This window comes from Pundamilia nyererei, unplaced genomic scaffold (assembly GCF_000239375.1).
Source record: "Pundamilia nyererei isolate P.nyererei 1_Seehausen unplaced genomic scaffold, PunNye1.0 scaffold00328, whole genome shotgun sequence".
NCBI classification, from domain to species: Eukaryota; Metazoa; Chordata; class Actinopteri; order Cichliformes; family Cichlidae; genus Pundamilia; species Pundamilia nyererei.
This window is the reverse complement of record NW_005187729.1, coordinates 171,307-184,913: the sequence shown is the minus strand read 5'-3', so window position 1 is coordinate 184,913 and position 13,607 is coordinate 171,307. Positions and strand designations below refer to the sequence as shown.

The 13,607-nt window shown below is 40.6% G+C and overlaps 1 protein-coding gene across 1 annotated transcript in view; it reads left to right on the top strand.

Moving 5' to 3' along the window:
• cacna1ab (calcium channel, voltage-dependent, P/Q type, alpha 1A subunit, b) overlaps positions 1–13,607 on the top strand; it is a 192,172-nt gene that overhangs the window by 113,160 nt on the left and 65,405 nt on the right. Inside the window, exons 13-21 of the mRNA XM_013915592.1 lie at positions 2,114–2,226; positions 2,953–3,065; positions 3,533–3,664; positions 3,760–3,832; positions 5,062–5,182; positions 5,415–5,482; positions 6,225–6,331; positions 7,386–7,539; positions 9,370–9,974. Coding sequence (XP_013771046.1) covers positions 2,114–2,226; positions 2,953–3,065; positions 3,533–3,664; positions 3,760–3,832; positions 5,062–5,182; positions 5,415–5,482; positions 6,225–6,331; positions 7,386–7,539; positions 9,370–9,974 — 1,486 coding nt within the window. The remainder of the gene's footprint in view (positions 1–2,113; positions 2,227–2,952; positions 3,066–3,532; positions 3,665–3,759; positions 3,833–5,061; positions 5,183–5,414; positions 5,483–6,224; positions 6,332–7,385; positions 7,540–9,369; positions 9,975–13,607) is intronic.

The following is a 13,607-nucleotide window of genomic DNA, read 5'->3' as shown; positions in this document are numbered from 1 at the left end:
TTATATTTTGCTAGAGCCAGATTTTCTGATTATTTTTAAAGTGCTCTTGAGAAATAATTCAATGTTTTTCTTTGGACATTGGCTGCTTTTTCTCTTTGTTTTCAGTCTAGTGTTTTTTAAGTGATCATTTTCATGTTTTTCTGTTTGTTGAGCACCTAAGTCAAATAAACATAAGGTATGTGTTTCAAATAACACATGCCTTAGCAAAGAGCTAATTTTAAATTGTATCTGAAAGCACGTTTTTACTAGCAGCCTGTCACAAAAATACATAATTTGTTCCCATTTCTTTAATATATGAAAAAATGTCAAAGATAACAAAGTTTAACTGGCTTAAAGTAGTATTTTTGTACATAAAATAGTATTTTTGTACCAACAAGGTGATTCCCAATGAGCTATTATTTTACAACTTGGGGTATCTCGGCATTGTGTGCAGTGTCCTTGAAAAATTTGAGGAAATCGGATGAAAGTAGAAATACTTGAAGTAAAAAAAAAACTCATCTATGGTAAATGAATAGTATCTGAAAGTTGTGGCAAAAGTCCAGCAAAGACTTGACACAGGACCTAAGAAATGCCCTTAAGTTGATCCATCCATTGTTTGAGGAAGCGTAATCAGAAATGGTCTCAGTGGAAGGCTGTCCATCAAGACGCCATTCTTAAGGAAGAGAAACGGGAAGAGAAGGCTCAGGTATCATCATCGTTGTCGTCTTTATTTATAAAGCACTTTAAAACAACCACAGCTGACGCAAAACACTGTACATTGGAACTGAATAATAATAATTAGGTAAACCTAATTACACAAGAACTGGATTGAATATCAGGGCCAACAGTTCTCAGAGAGTGATGAATCAAACTCTTTAGCTGAAATCACGATCAGTATGTTCAGAGGAGGTCGGGTGTTGACTTTCAAGCTCGTCTGTTTTTGGTTTATATACCCAGGTTTATGTTTGCATATGCTTCATGCTTCAATAAATTACTGCACATATTTCCCATTTCCCTAGTAAAATACAAACAAAAGGTGGCTCAAAACATTTACTCAATATAGAATGTACTCTTGCCTTTATGCTGTGAGTCATGTAACTTAAAAAGAAAATACTACCCCAGCTCTTTAAATGCTAATGATTAATAATTATTACGATTAAAAACAGGAGAAATTAAAACTAGTGATTACTTCAGTATTTATACACTACTTTATATACTAATGCTGCATGTTTTATTTGGGTCACAGGAATGTCTGTTTGGCACTGATGTGCATTAACAGTACACCATGTGCAGGGACCGTTGGTGGACTACATGCAAATAAGAGTACAGGATGCAAAATGCAACACTAAGGCAAACATCTGACACTACGTGTGATGTGCTTCACTGTTTCCAGTTTAATCTCCACCGCTGCCCACTCTCACCTCGTCCCAACCTGAGTCATCTTTTTTACACTTCAGATCTGCCGTTTCCTCCTACACATGCAAACAAGCCTTTACAAATTTAACTACACCAAACAGCAGAAACAGAGTGTGTTCTCTATTTCTCAAGCGTTATCCCCATTCTGTAGTTACACGTATCCTTGATCTGCACTATCATGCTCGGAAGAGTTTTGTTTGCTGAGTTCCACTTGACACACGTTGTGTAACTCTTTAGTTTTAGTTGCTGGCTTGCTGCTGCTGATGTGACCACACACATAAATACTTACTTATACATGTGTACACACAGGCCGTGATGGAGTCAGCTTGTTGTCCCTGGCTGGTGTTCAGCTGCATTAGCATACAAAGTTGTCGTTGCTGATGAAGTCCCTTCATCACCACAATCTCATACAACACTTGCTAGTGGCTCGCACCTCTATTATCATTCACTCAACTGAGTCTTTCTCTCACTCTGTCATGCTCCCATCTGGTTTTCACTACTACCTTCTTTTTACCTGATTTTGATTTTTGTCTTTTTATCTCATTTGGTTTTTCTCTCCGTGGCCTCACTTTCTTTCGTTTTCGCCTTCCTTTCTCCACATCCTTACGTCGCCCTCTTGTTCTAACTCACATTCCTCGCCTTCTGTTTCTAACAAAATCCCTTCTCTTTGCTTCATTCGTGCCCCAAATCATTCTTTTCTCCTTTGTTCTCTCTCCAGTCTATGCAGAGTTTGTCTTCCTCGGTTTGTTCATGTCTGAGATGCTGATCAAGATGTACGGTCTGGGCATCCAGCCCTACTTCCATTCCTCATTCAACTGCTTCGACTGTGTGGTGAGTGCACAAACTCACACACTGAAACTAAGTGCAAAAAAAAAAAAGTACTGATTATAAAATCCAACACTGCATTTAATCTCTCACTGAATTTATTAGTGTGGTGGTCTGCTTCTGTAGTAAGTTTTGTTTTTATTGGGGTTTTTTCTTATCAGTTTATTAATTCCTCAGCAAATGTGATCAGAAGCAAAGACTCTAACTCCAACACAGAAACATTTCCATTTAAATTCCAGTTTTTTGTTTTAAATTAAGCCATCTCAGGATTAAATGTTTAGTGATAGGTATTAGTAAACATGGGTGTTTTCTCTGTTTTGTGATCATTCAAAAACTAAAAGTCCAAAATGTGCCTGGTCAAATTTCTTTTAAAGTTATAACCTATGACTCCTTTTTAGCTTCAGTCTAATACTAGACTAATCTTCTTCTTATGACTTCTTCTTTATATAAGTAATGTTTACTGACAAAGCCGGTGGTCCCCTGGAAAGGACCCGACAATTCAAAGTAAAATAATAATAAAGAAAAATATGCATTTACCTCGGCTTCTTGGATAACTAAGCATAACTAATAATGTCTATGGTATAAACAAGGGTTCTTGTGCCTTGGCAGAGGAAAAATTCTGTTTTCGGGGCTTCAGAGATTTCTTTTTGATAAATAAATACAAGCTTAAACTTCTAATAGCTGCTGATTGAACTCAGCGTTCTGACTGTATTGAATTGTGTGTGCGTGCAGGTAATAGTCGGCAGTATCTTCGAGGTTGTGTGGGCCACCATAAAACCAGGCACGTCCTTCGGGATCAGCGTGTTACGAGCTCTGCGATTGCTCCGCATCTTTAAAGTCACAAAGTAAGTGTCTCTCGCTCTTCCTCTGACTTCTCTTAGACTTGCATGCTCTTCCATCAGTACACAAATGAGACGATGATGATAATGAAGCACATGATAAGAGGCTGAGCTTATGGTACATGTAATGAAAGAGAGTTGGATGTTTTTACTAGTGCACGTCATTCTATTTGGGACACCTGTTGGTTACTGGAGAAGCTCAGAGGTGGTAAAAACAGGAGGGTATGCATGAAAAGGAGCAAAACAGCTCAGACACAATTTCATGTTAAAATTTCAAATTAACAAAATAAAGGCTGAATTTGGCTTAAAAACATGTACCTGTTCAGAGTTTACGTAAATGGTTTCGATCCTCTTCTTTATCGCTGCCCTCTTTCCTTCCTCCTCTCTCTTTTCTTCTATTGCTTACTTTTTTTGTTGTCTCATTTATCCTCATCATGTGTCCTTCTTCTTGCACACGTCCTCCTTTTCCTCAGGTACTGGGCACCACTTCGAAACCTGGTGGTTTCTCTGCTGAACTCCATGAAGTCCATCGTCAGCTTGCTGTTCCTCCTCTTCCTCTTCATCGTGGTATTTGCCTTGTTGGGGATGCAGCTGTTTGGAGGACAGTCAGTATCACCACTAACTTAAGAAGAAGCTCAACTGCCAGTATTAAATTTGAGCATCTATTTTCTTACTGTACATTTTCCTTTCTTCTCCTTAGATTTAACTTTGACGACGGAACGCCTCCTACTAACTTTGACACTTTTGCTGCAGCAATCATGACAGTGTTTCAGGTGGGGAAGAAAGCTTTGTGCCTGGTTTCTTAGAGAACGAAGCAAATATTAAAATGAGAGTAACTCGGTTTTCCAGACTCATTTCTACACTTCACATGACTGAATATTAACAAAGCCTATTGTTGTGCTGTCATCAGTCTTGTTCAGTTCTGACTGCAGGTCCAATGTTTCTGTGTTGTCTTGCAGTGATTTAGAAAGCTGTCTTTTGTTAGGAGCAGTTTTTGCTTAATTTTCTTTGAGTGACTTTGTCAGAGCTGTGTCACTCAAATGTACCAGCGGTATGTGTGTATCAGAGTGTGTAGAGGTATCTAAAGGGCTGAGGGCATTTAAAGTAACACAACTTCATGTCTAATTAGGGATATCTGATATTTGGATTGGACAGTGGTCCGATCCTTACTCGTAAAGCTTGATTGGACAATGTATGTATGGCTGATAAATTCAGCTTACTTGTTGTTTACTACAAAGCACATCAACAGCAGATTAAGCATGACGGTTATCGTAGCATGGAGGAATTTCACAGCAAAGCCGCTGCAGCTTGGAGACGTTGCAGTCCAGCAACTCCTAAAACCTTTTAACTAGAAATGGTGTTCAAGTGAGTTGACGCAAAAAAACCGCCAGAATACGTAAAATCTCTGTGAATATTTTGTGTGTCGTGTATTTCGTTGAACTCCAGTGCTCTAAAGGCAGCCGTTCACACCAACTGTGTAATTTTGCTGAAAGAATTTGCGACATTTCTTTTTTCTAACCAAGCTCCAGTTTTCCAGTTTTTCAGATCTGAATAAACAGATCTGACCAATCAGATTATTGCATTTCGCAATACGTGCACTTGTAGCTCAAAATTCGCAGTACTGAATATAGTAAAATAATACAGTTTTTAGCTCAGATAAACAACTAGATGCTGCTCTGGGTCAATCAGATCTCCGAAATTATTTCTCTGGAAATATCGAGCGAAATATGTGCAAACCATGAAGTTCTCCCAGCTGCTGTGTTCTCTTTATTATGTGATTTCTGAGGATGAATATTCCACAAAAATGCAACACTTTCAGTGCGCATATACATTACACCACAAGCTCGGATCCAAATGTTATTGGTTAGGTTATTATTACTGCTTGATTACTTATTGTTAACAGATAAGTGGTCAAGCAGTGAAGCGACTAAAGGCTTTCACAGCAAACTCACTCCTTTTATATCAGACCAAAAACTCTAAAACTCTAAAACTCTCTCGACAGATCCTGACAGGAGAAGACTGGAATGAGGTGATGTACTATGGCATTGAGTCCCAGGGTGGAGTGAAAGACAAGGGGATGATCTTCTCCATCTTCTTTATTGTCCTGACACTCTTTGGCAACTGTATCCTGCCTTCACGCTTACCTGTGCATGTACTCAAATGTGCTGTATCTATATGTACTAAGAAAAGTTATACAGATGCATATATTTTGTCATATACATAAAATTCAACTTGTTTTGTTTCTTCTGTCATTTGCTTATCTACAACACGTCGTATCTTTTTTGTCTCCACTTGCTTTTCATGAAAAACACTCAGCTTCCTGTCAGCATTTCTCCCTAACTTCTGCCACCACAGACACTCTGCTTAACGTCTTCTTGGCCATCGCTGTTGACAATCTGGCCAATGCCCAGGAGCTTACAAAGGTACAGGTCTACGTGTTATGCTATGTGTTACCCAGCTGTTGTCGTTAGCTAAAGCACTTGCAAGCATAATGATCTTCCTGACAGCTTTCACTGTGAGAATGCTTTGGGCCAGTTTATAGAAATATACACGGCTGATAAAAATTAAACAAACACTTTTTAATCAGAGTATAACATCAAGTTATACTCTGTTAAACTGATTTGGTCAGTTAAGTAGCAGAGGGGATTTTTCACCAGTTTCAGCTGCTTTGGTGTTAATAAAAACAACAGGTGCACTAGAGGGGTAGCAGTGAGACAACCCCCAAAACAGGAACGGTTTCACAGACACTGAGATTTTTTCCTCCTCGTCTTTTGACTTTTTTTTTTTTTCTTTTTCACTAGTTTTGCATTTGGCTACAGTCAGTGTTACTACTGGTAGCATGAGGCGATACCTGGATCCTGCAGAGGTTGCACAGATAGTCTTCCAGGATGGCACATCAATTTGTGCCGCTGCCAGAACATTTCTCCCGGCATAGTCTCAAAAGCATGAAGGAGATTCCAGGAGAGCTGGACAGGGCTGTAGAAGGTCCTTAACACATGAGCAGGACCGGTATCTGCTCATTTGTGCAAGGAGGGCCAGCATGACCTCTAGCAGGTTACTGGTGTGAATGTCTCTGACCAAACAATCAAAAACAGGGTCTGGCATCCTCTAGTGGACTCTGTGCTCACCGAAAATTTAGACCAGATTACTGTTCTTCTTTAACAGGATGAAGAAGAACAGGAAGAGGCAGCCAATCAGAAGACAGCACTACAGAAGGCAAAGGAGGTGGCAGAGGTCAGCCCTCTGTCAGCTGCCAACCTGTCTATTGCTGCGTGAGTTGACACATTTACACAGATAACCCTCAAAGATGTGAGTACATTCAAAACACTGCACATAAAATCCATCATGTGGCTGCAGTGACAAAGAGGCACAATCCCACGTGCAATGTTTGTTTTTTTTTCTTCCAGGACTGTCTTTCGTAACATTTATGATTGGCAGGCATTCATTTGCACACAACACACACACACACAGTCACCATCACACTCTCACTGTTCTCTAAAACACGATAAAGCGATTGTTCTGAGAGTGAAAGGAACAGATTCAGGGCTTTGTGAAGGGAAGAAGAGCGAGAGGCGGACAGCCTGTAGAATCTTCTCCTGGCAGCAGAAACACTGACAATGGTATACATGAGAATGTTGCTCAAATAAACTCACTGCTCCTTTGGAAGCCACTAGACTTTTTAGTCGCTGTGGCTAACTGAGCCTGTGCTGAGAAGATTTGGTGCTGGTAAATTTGTGTTGGAGAGATGGTCCTCAGTCACAGGTGAAGATAATTCCTTCATAAAACTGCTCACAACATGGTCTGATTAATTTCTGAAAAAACTCCAATCTAATTTTATTTGTTGTTTTCAGTAATAATAAGGCAAGTAAGATGCATTTCTTTTATTCAAACCAGTATCAGCCAAACTGCAAAGCTCTTACCTAAACAGTCTACATGGATAAATAAGAACATACCTAAAGTCATACATATAATTGGATTTTCCCTTTAAGGATGAACCGTTTTTACATTACTGCTACTGATGTGTGGCTAAATTTCAGTGGGTTTGTCCTCAAGTGTCTAATCCTTCTTTTCCTTTTTCTTTCTCACTTACTCATTACCATCTCTTTCCCCATAACACCTCTGACAACAATACAATGACACCAATTTCCTTGCTTATTCATTCTTCAACATCTTCACTTTATCTCCACCTCGTCCTCCTGCCTTACCTGAAATCACTCACGTCTGCCTTTCTTTTATTTTACTACACCCTCTTGTGTTTCCCCTCCATCTTCGCCGTAACTAAAACTCCTTTTCTCCTGCCTAACATCCCCTAATTTCCCCCAACAGTAAGGAGCAGCAAAAGAACCACACCAAGGGAAATAAGTCGGTGTGGGAGCAGAGAACAAGTGAGATTCGCCGACAGAACCTAATGACGAGCCGCGAGGCGCTCTACAATGAGCTGGAGCAGGAAGACTGGAAGGCGGGAGTGGAGGGAGAAGAGGTGAGGTGTTTCCCCCCCTAAGAAAAAAACACATATACACATATGTATACAGTCTACTCCTGATATATATGGTAAATATTTGTTGTAATGTGTGTAAAGCAATCTGTAAACACCTTAAAGGGATATTAACACCACTTCTTTTTGAATGGATGACTCTTGGAGGACACTTGTGACACATGTATTAATATGTAACATGACATTGAAAATCATCTATTGTAAGGTCAAAAACATTGTATCAGAACGTTTGTGTCCATTGTTCTCCAAGAGTTGGAGATCCTGCTCAATTGCAAGTAATTTTAAAGCTAATCTATAATTCTGAGATTGAGTTTATCTTAACCCTCTTAGGTCCAAGTCATCATTGGTTATAACCCCAACAGCTGCTCCAAACCTTATGCATGTGTGCCTTTTTTGTCCCCTGATTACCAAGATTTTGGAAAACAGCTTAAAAAGAATTACATATTCTGATTGCATAGAGTTAGAGTTATGGTTTCCACTGATGATGACTTAGACCATAGATGGGTAGTGAATGTAAAGTCTATTTAAGATCGGTAAAGTTTATCTCACAGTAATATCCAATGTCCAGTCAATGTGACAGTCATTGCTTGGTGTCTTGATGCATGCTCAATCATCCAGGTAAGGAAATCCCAAAAAGTTGATTCTGTTCATCTTGACGTTGCATTTTCGTCCAGCTGAAAATGTCAAGATGAACAGGATCAACTTTTTGGGAGTCATGGCTCAGTGTTTGTCTTCTTTTCCATAATTAGATTTCATATATAAAACTGATAACTGCTGTGTATTCTGGGTCATAACGTAATCTACATGTTTTGATGCCAGAGTGTAATATCCCTTTAAGCCTGTGAAGGAATGTTATTTTTGCAATGCTATATGGGACGGCTTGAAGCTGCGTGCTTGGGAGCAATGCAATATTAAAGTGGGGCATGCAGAGAAAGCAGTGGACTCAAAACTGGAATGGGGCAAAGTGCAAATCAGGAGTTGGCTGGATATGACTCAGCAAACTGTATGTTCACAGCTGGTTCTGTTTTAGCATTTTGTGGCTTTACAAATTAAAAAAAAAGTTTAAAAACTTGTTCACATGGAGCCAAAAATGGTGGGCTGTTTGCTGAACTGTGTATCTGTGACCCAGGGGAGGGAATGGGACCGGCACGAGTGCTGTAAATCCTACTTGTTTATTTCTGGGTTAACATATGTATATATAAAATATGATACCAAAGAAGGTTAAAATACTCCGGACTATATCTGATTTGCCAGCTTAGAAGCAATTGCTACTGCAACCCAAAATACATGAAAAGCTGATGTATTTTGCTTGGCTTGATGAGCATTTGCTTCTTTAAAACAGCAATTTAAAAGGTTTCAAGCATGCATGGATGGCAGTGTCATTGCTGTGGTTTTATTCTAGAGCAGCTGTTTTCTTTCCGTTTGCAGTATTGTTTTTTTTACTCATTATTACATGATTTACTGTCTTTTATTAATATACCATGGAAAACAACCACTAATGTTTAAATTTGCTACTTGCTACGTGAAAAAAAATTCCAAATGACAATTTAGATTTAAAAAATATACATCTTAACATAAATGATCACCTAGACAAGAGATTCATGTTTGCAAATGATAAAGAAAGATTTTAAGTCAGTCTCTAGGATTCAATTAAATTCAAGTAAATGTATTTGATTGAAATGTATTATAAGTGGTGTACTGAGACCTGCTTAGAAAAACATGATCATACATGGCTAGCTACTCCAGGGCTAACATTTGGCTGATGTTTGCATATAACCTCGTAATGTCATCTGCTACCCTGTCACCCTAACTCAGGCGTCTTACCCACGGAAAGGACGTGGTGACATGAAAACCCACTTGGACAGGCCGTTGGTGGTGAACCCACAGGACAACCGCAATAATAACACCAACAAGACCCAACCTGGAGAACTGCCACTTGACCAGGAGTACCGGCGCCAGGACATAGATCACTGCCGCCGTGCCGCCCACTGCTATCACTACGACCGCAATCACCATCAGAAACCCTTTGGGCCAGACAGCAGAGAGACAAGCCAGCTATCAGAGACCCGTATGGAGCACGGCTTCAGCTGCACATCTCTGGGTAATGTGGAGGCGAGCATAGAGGGCCGTCCAGGGGAGGAGAGGCACAGCCACCGGAGCCATCGAGGCCATCGGCACCGGAACAGGGAAGGCCGTGAAGCTCGCAGTGTTTCCCCCCACCAGAGTGAGGCAGGAGAAGGACATAATGAGAACAGGAGGGCCAGGCAGCACCGCAGGGCAGCAAGAGAAGGAGAGGAAGGCAGGCGACACCGATCCAGGGGGAAAGAAGGAGAGGGGGGGAAAATCGTGGAAGGAGAAGGGCGGAGAGCAAGACGACATCGACATGGCAACCATGATAAGAGCAAAGGGCATTGCAGAAGGTAAGGAAAGTCTCGAATTAATCCTGTCAGTCATTAATACTCAGTATAGGTTGTTGTACTGGTGAATACAGTGGTTAGAAATGACCTAACAACCAAAATTATTGCAAACGTTTTCAATGAACTTGCTATCACTGTGCCTTTGAAGTAGTCACTTCCATCCTACATACAGTCTTAGATGGCTAATGGCTACAACCTACAGCCATTAAAGATAATATTTAAAACGCTGTCTGTAAATGGCCTGTATTTGTATAGCACTTTACTAGTCCCTAAGGACCCCAAAGCGCTTTACACAACCAGTCATCCACCCATTCACACACTGGTGATGGCAAACTACATTGTAGCCACAGCCACCCTGGCGCACACTGACAGAGGCGAGTCTGCCGGACACTGGCGCCACCAGTAGGCAGTGGGTGAAGTGTCTTGCCCAAGGACACAACGACCGAGCCTGTCGGAGCCGGGGCTCGAACCGGCAACCTTACGATTACAAGACAAACTGCCAACTCTTGAGCCACGATCATAAATGTCTCCTCAGTCCAGCTGTCATAACTTTATGATAGTTAAGAGTTAAAAGACCTGAGATAGAATGATTAAAGACTAGTGAGGACACCATTGATTGAAGTTCATTTGTGTTATTCACAACATTTCAAATCCATTTAAAATCTGATTGTCGAATTTAAACAATAAAAAGTATTAAGCAGCACAATTAGCCACCAAAACTTTGGTAAAGTAACATGAGTACTGTACAATTTTGTAGGTTCTAGTTAAAATCACACAATTATCACACAGCGTATACAGGGAGTGCAGAATTATTAGGCAAGTTGTATTTTTGAGGAATAATTTTATTATTGAACAACAACCATGTTCTCAATGAACCCAAAAAACTCATTAATATCAAAGCTGAATGTTTTTGGAAGTAGTTTTTAGTTTGTTTTATTTTAGGGGGATATCTGTGTGTGCAGGTGACTATTACTGTGCATAATTATTAGGCAACTTAACAAAAAACAAATATATACCCATTTCAATTATTTATTTTTACCAGTGAAACCAATATAACATCTCCACATTCACAAATATACATTTCTGACATTGAAAAACAAAACAAAAACAAATCAGTGACCAATATAGCCACCTTTCTTTGCAAGGACACTCAAAAGCCTGCCATCCATGGATTCTGTCAGTGTTTTGATCTGTTCCCCATCAACATTGCGTGCAGCAGCAACCACAGCCTCCCAGACACTGTTCAGAGAGGTGTACTGTTTTCCCTCCTTGTAAATCTCACATTTGATGATGGACCACAGGGTCTCAATGGGGTTCAGATCAGGTGAGCAAGGTGGCCATGTCATTAGTTTTTCTTCTTTTATACCCTTTCTTGCCAGCCACGCGGTGGAGTACTTGGACGCGTGTGATGGAGCTTGACGTTTCAGCTTGTGTGTCTTGTTCAGTGGTGGTCGTCTTTCAGCCTTTCTTACCTTGGCCATGTCTCTGAGTATTGCACACCTTGTGCTTTTGGGCACTCCAGTGATGTTGCAGCTCTGAAATATGGCCAAACTGGTGGCAAGTGGCATCTTGGCAGCTGCACGCTTGACTTTTCTCAGTTCATGGGCAGTTATTTTGCGCCTTGGGTTTTTCCACATGCTTCTTGCGACCCTGTTGATGTTTGAATGAAACGCTTGATTGTTCGATGATCACGCTTCAGAAGCTTTGCAATTTTGAGACTGCTGCATCCCTCTGCAAGATATCTCACTATTTTTGACTTCTCTGAACCTGTCAAGTCCTTCTTTTGACCCATTTTGCCAAAGGAAAGGACGTTGCCTAATAATTATGCACACCTGATATAGGGTGTTGATGTCATTAGACCACACCCCTTCTCATTACAGAGATGCACATCACCTAATATGCTTAATTGGTAGTAGGCTTTCGAGCCTATACAGCTTGGAGTAAGACAACATGCATGAAGAGGATGATGTGGACAAAATACTCATTTGCCTAATAATTCTGCACTCCCTGTATACAGTGGTCCCTCGTTTATCACAGTAGTTACGTTCTAAAAATAACCTGCAATAAGTGAAATCCCCGAAGTAGCTTTATTTTTTACAATTATTATAGATGTTTTAAGGCTGTAAAACCCCTCACTACACACTTTATACACTTTTTTCAGACAGGCATGAACATGTTCACACTTTTCTCTCTTGTTTAAACACTCTTAACGTTCAAACCCTTGTAGAAAAATAAGTCCAGTATTATAGAATAAAACCAAAGTCACCCGCGGTTGCCTTTGACGGTGCAAAACATTTCATTGACATTGTTGTGTTTGTTGGGGAGAAAACGTACAAACATGCAGTGCAGCACTTCAGAGTCACGCTGCTAGCGATCAAAGATTTATGTAAATTTGACAAGCTGAACGCAATCTGTGCTGTACAGGAGACACGGCACGGGATTGATTGACAGTGGTCTACAGCCAATCAGGATGCAGAACACAATGAGCTGTAAAAAAAAAAAAAGCATGCAAAATTGCACAAAAAATAATCCACGAAACAGCGAGGCCTTGAGAGGTGAACCGCGTTATAGCGAGTGACCACTGTATGTAGTTAATTTATTTATTGTACACTGAAAAAAATGAAATAAAAGGTTAAAGTTACTTAGTATTTATTTTTATTTAAGTATTTATTGTCATTGTCAGAGAACAATGAAATTGCGTTTGGGGCTTCCGTACAACCCGTAAATAAAATAATGAAGAAAATAATAAATACCCCTTAAAACCCAAGTGTAAATATTTAACCTAGTGTGACTCCAGTGCAATAAGACAATCCTTAGCAACAACATGAGAACATGACAAGTAATGTTCATAAGAAATTCAGACAAAGACCTGAGAAACATGACAAAGTACAACAATGCAACCCATTCAATATTTTTGTACTGTGAGATATGATGTCAGATATGATAGTTATCTATTTAAGAAAGAGGGGGGGACAGGGGGGGAAAGAGAATAAAGATATGATGCACCAATGCAGACCAGTTCAGTGCTATTAAGAAGTTGGATATGGTTATTGTCCGTGAGAGGGGGGCAGAGAGTTCAGGAGCCTCACAGCCTGTGGATACAGGCTGTTGGCCAGTCTGGATGTTCTGGCCTGTATAGACCTGTACCTTCTCCCTGAGGGCAGCAGGTGGAAAAGGTGGCGCGCAGGGTGATGTTGGTCCCGCAGGATACTGTGGATACTGAGCGAGAGGGGAAGATATTACTAATCTCTGGCAGACTTATTCCAATAATTCTGCCAGCTTCTTTCACCACCCGCTGGAGTGCTTGCTGATCGGCCTTGGTGCAGCTGGGGAACCACACTAGAAATCCATACGTCAGAACGCTGTTGATGGCACAGTTGTAGAAGTTCAACATCAGAGATCTGGGAATGTGTGCGCTCCGCAGTCTCCTCAGGTAGTAGAGGCGCTGTTGGGCCTTCCGTGCAACTGAGGTGATATGGTTGCCCCAGGACAGGTCCTCGGTCACAGTTACCCCCAAGAATTTAAAACTGCTCACCCTCTCCACCGCCTCACTGCCAATGAAGAGAGGCAGATGGTTGTTATGACCCATCCTCCGGAAATCTACAATGATCTCCTTGGTCTTTTTGGTGTTTAAGA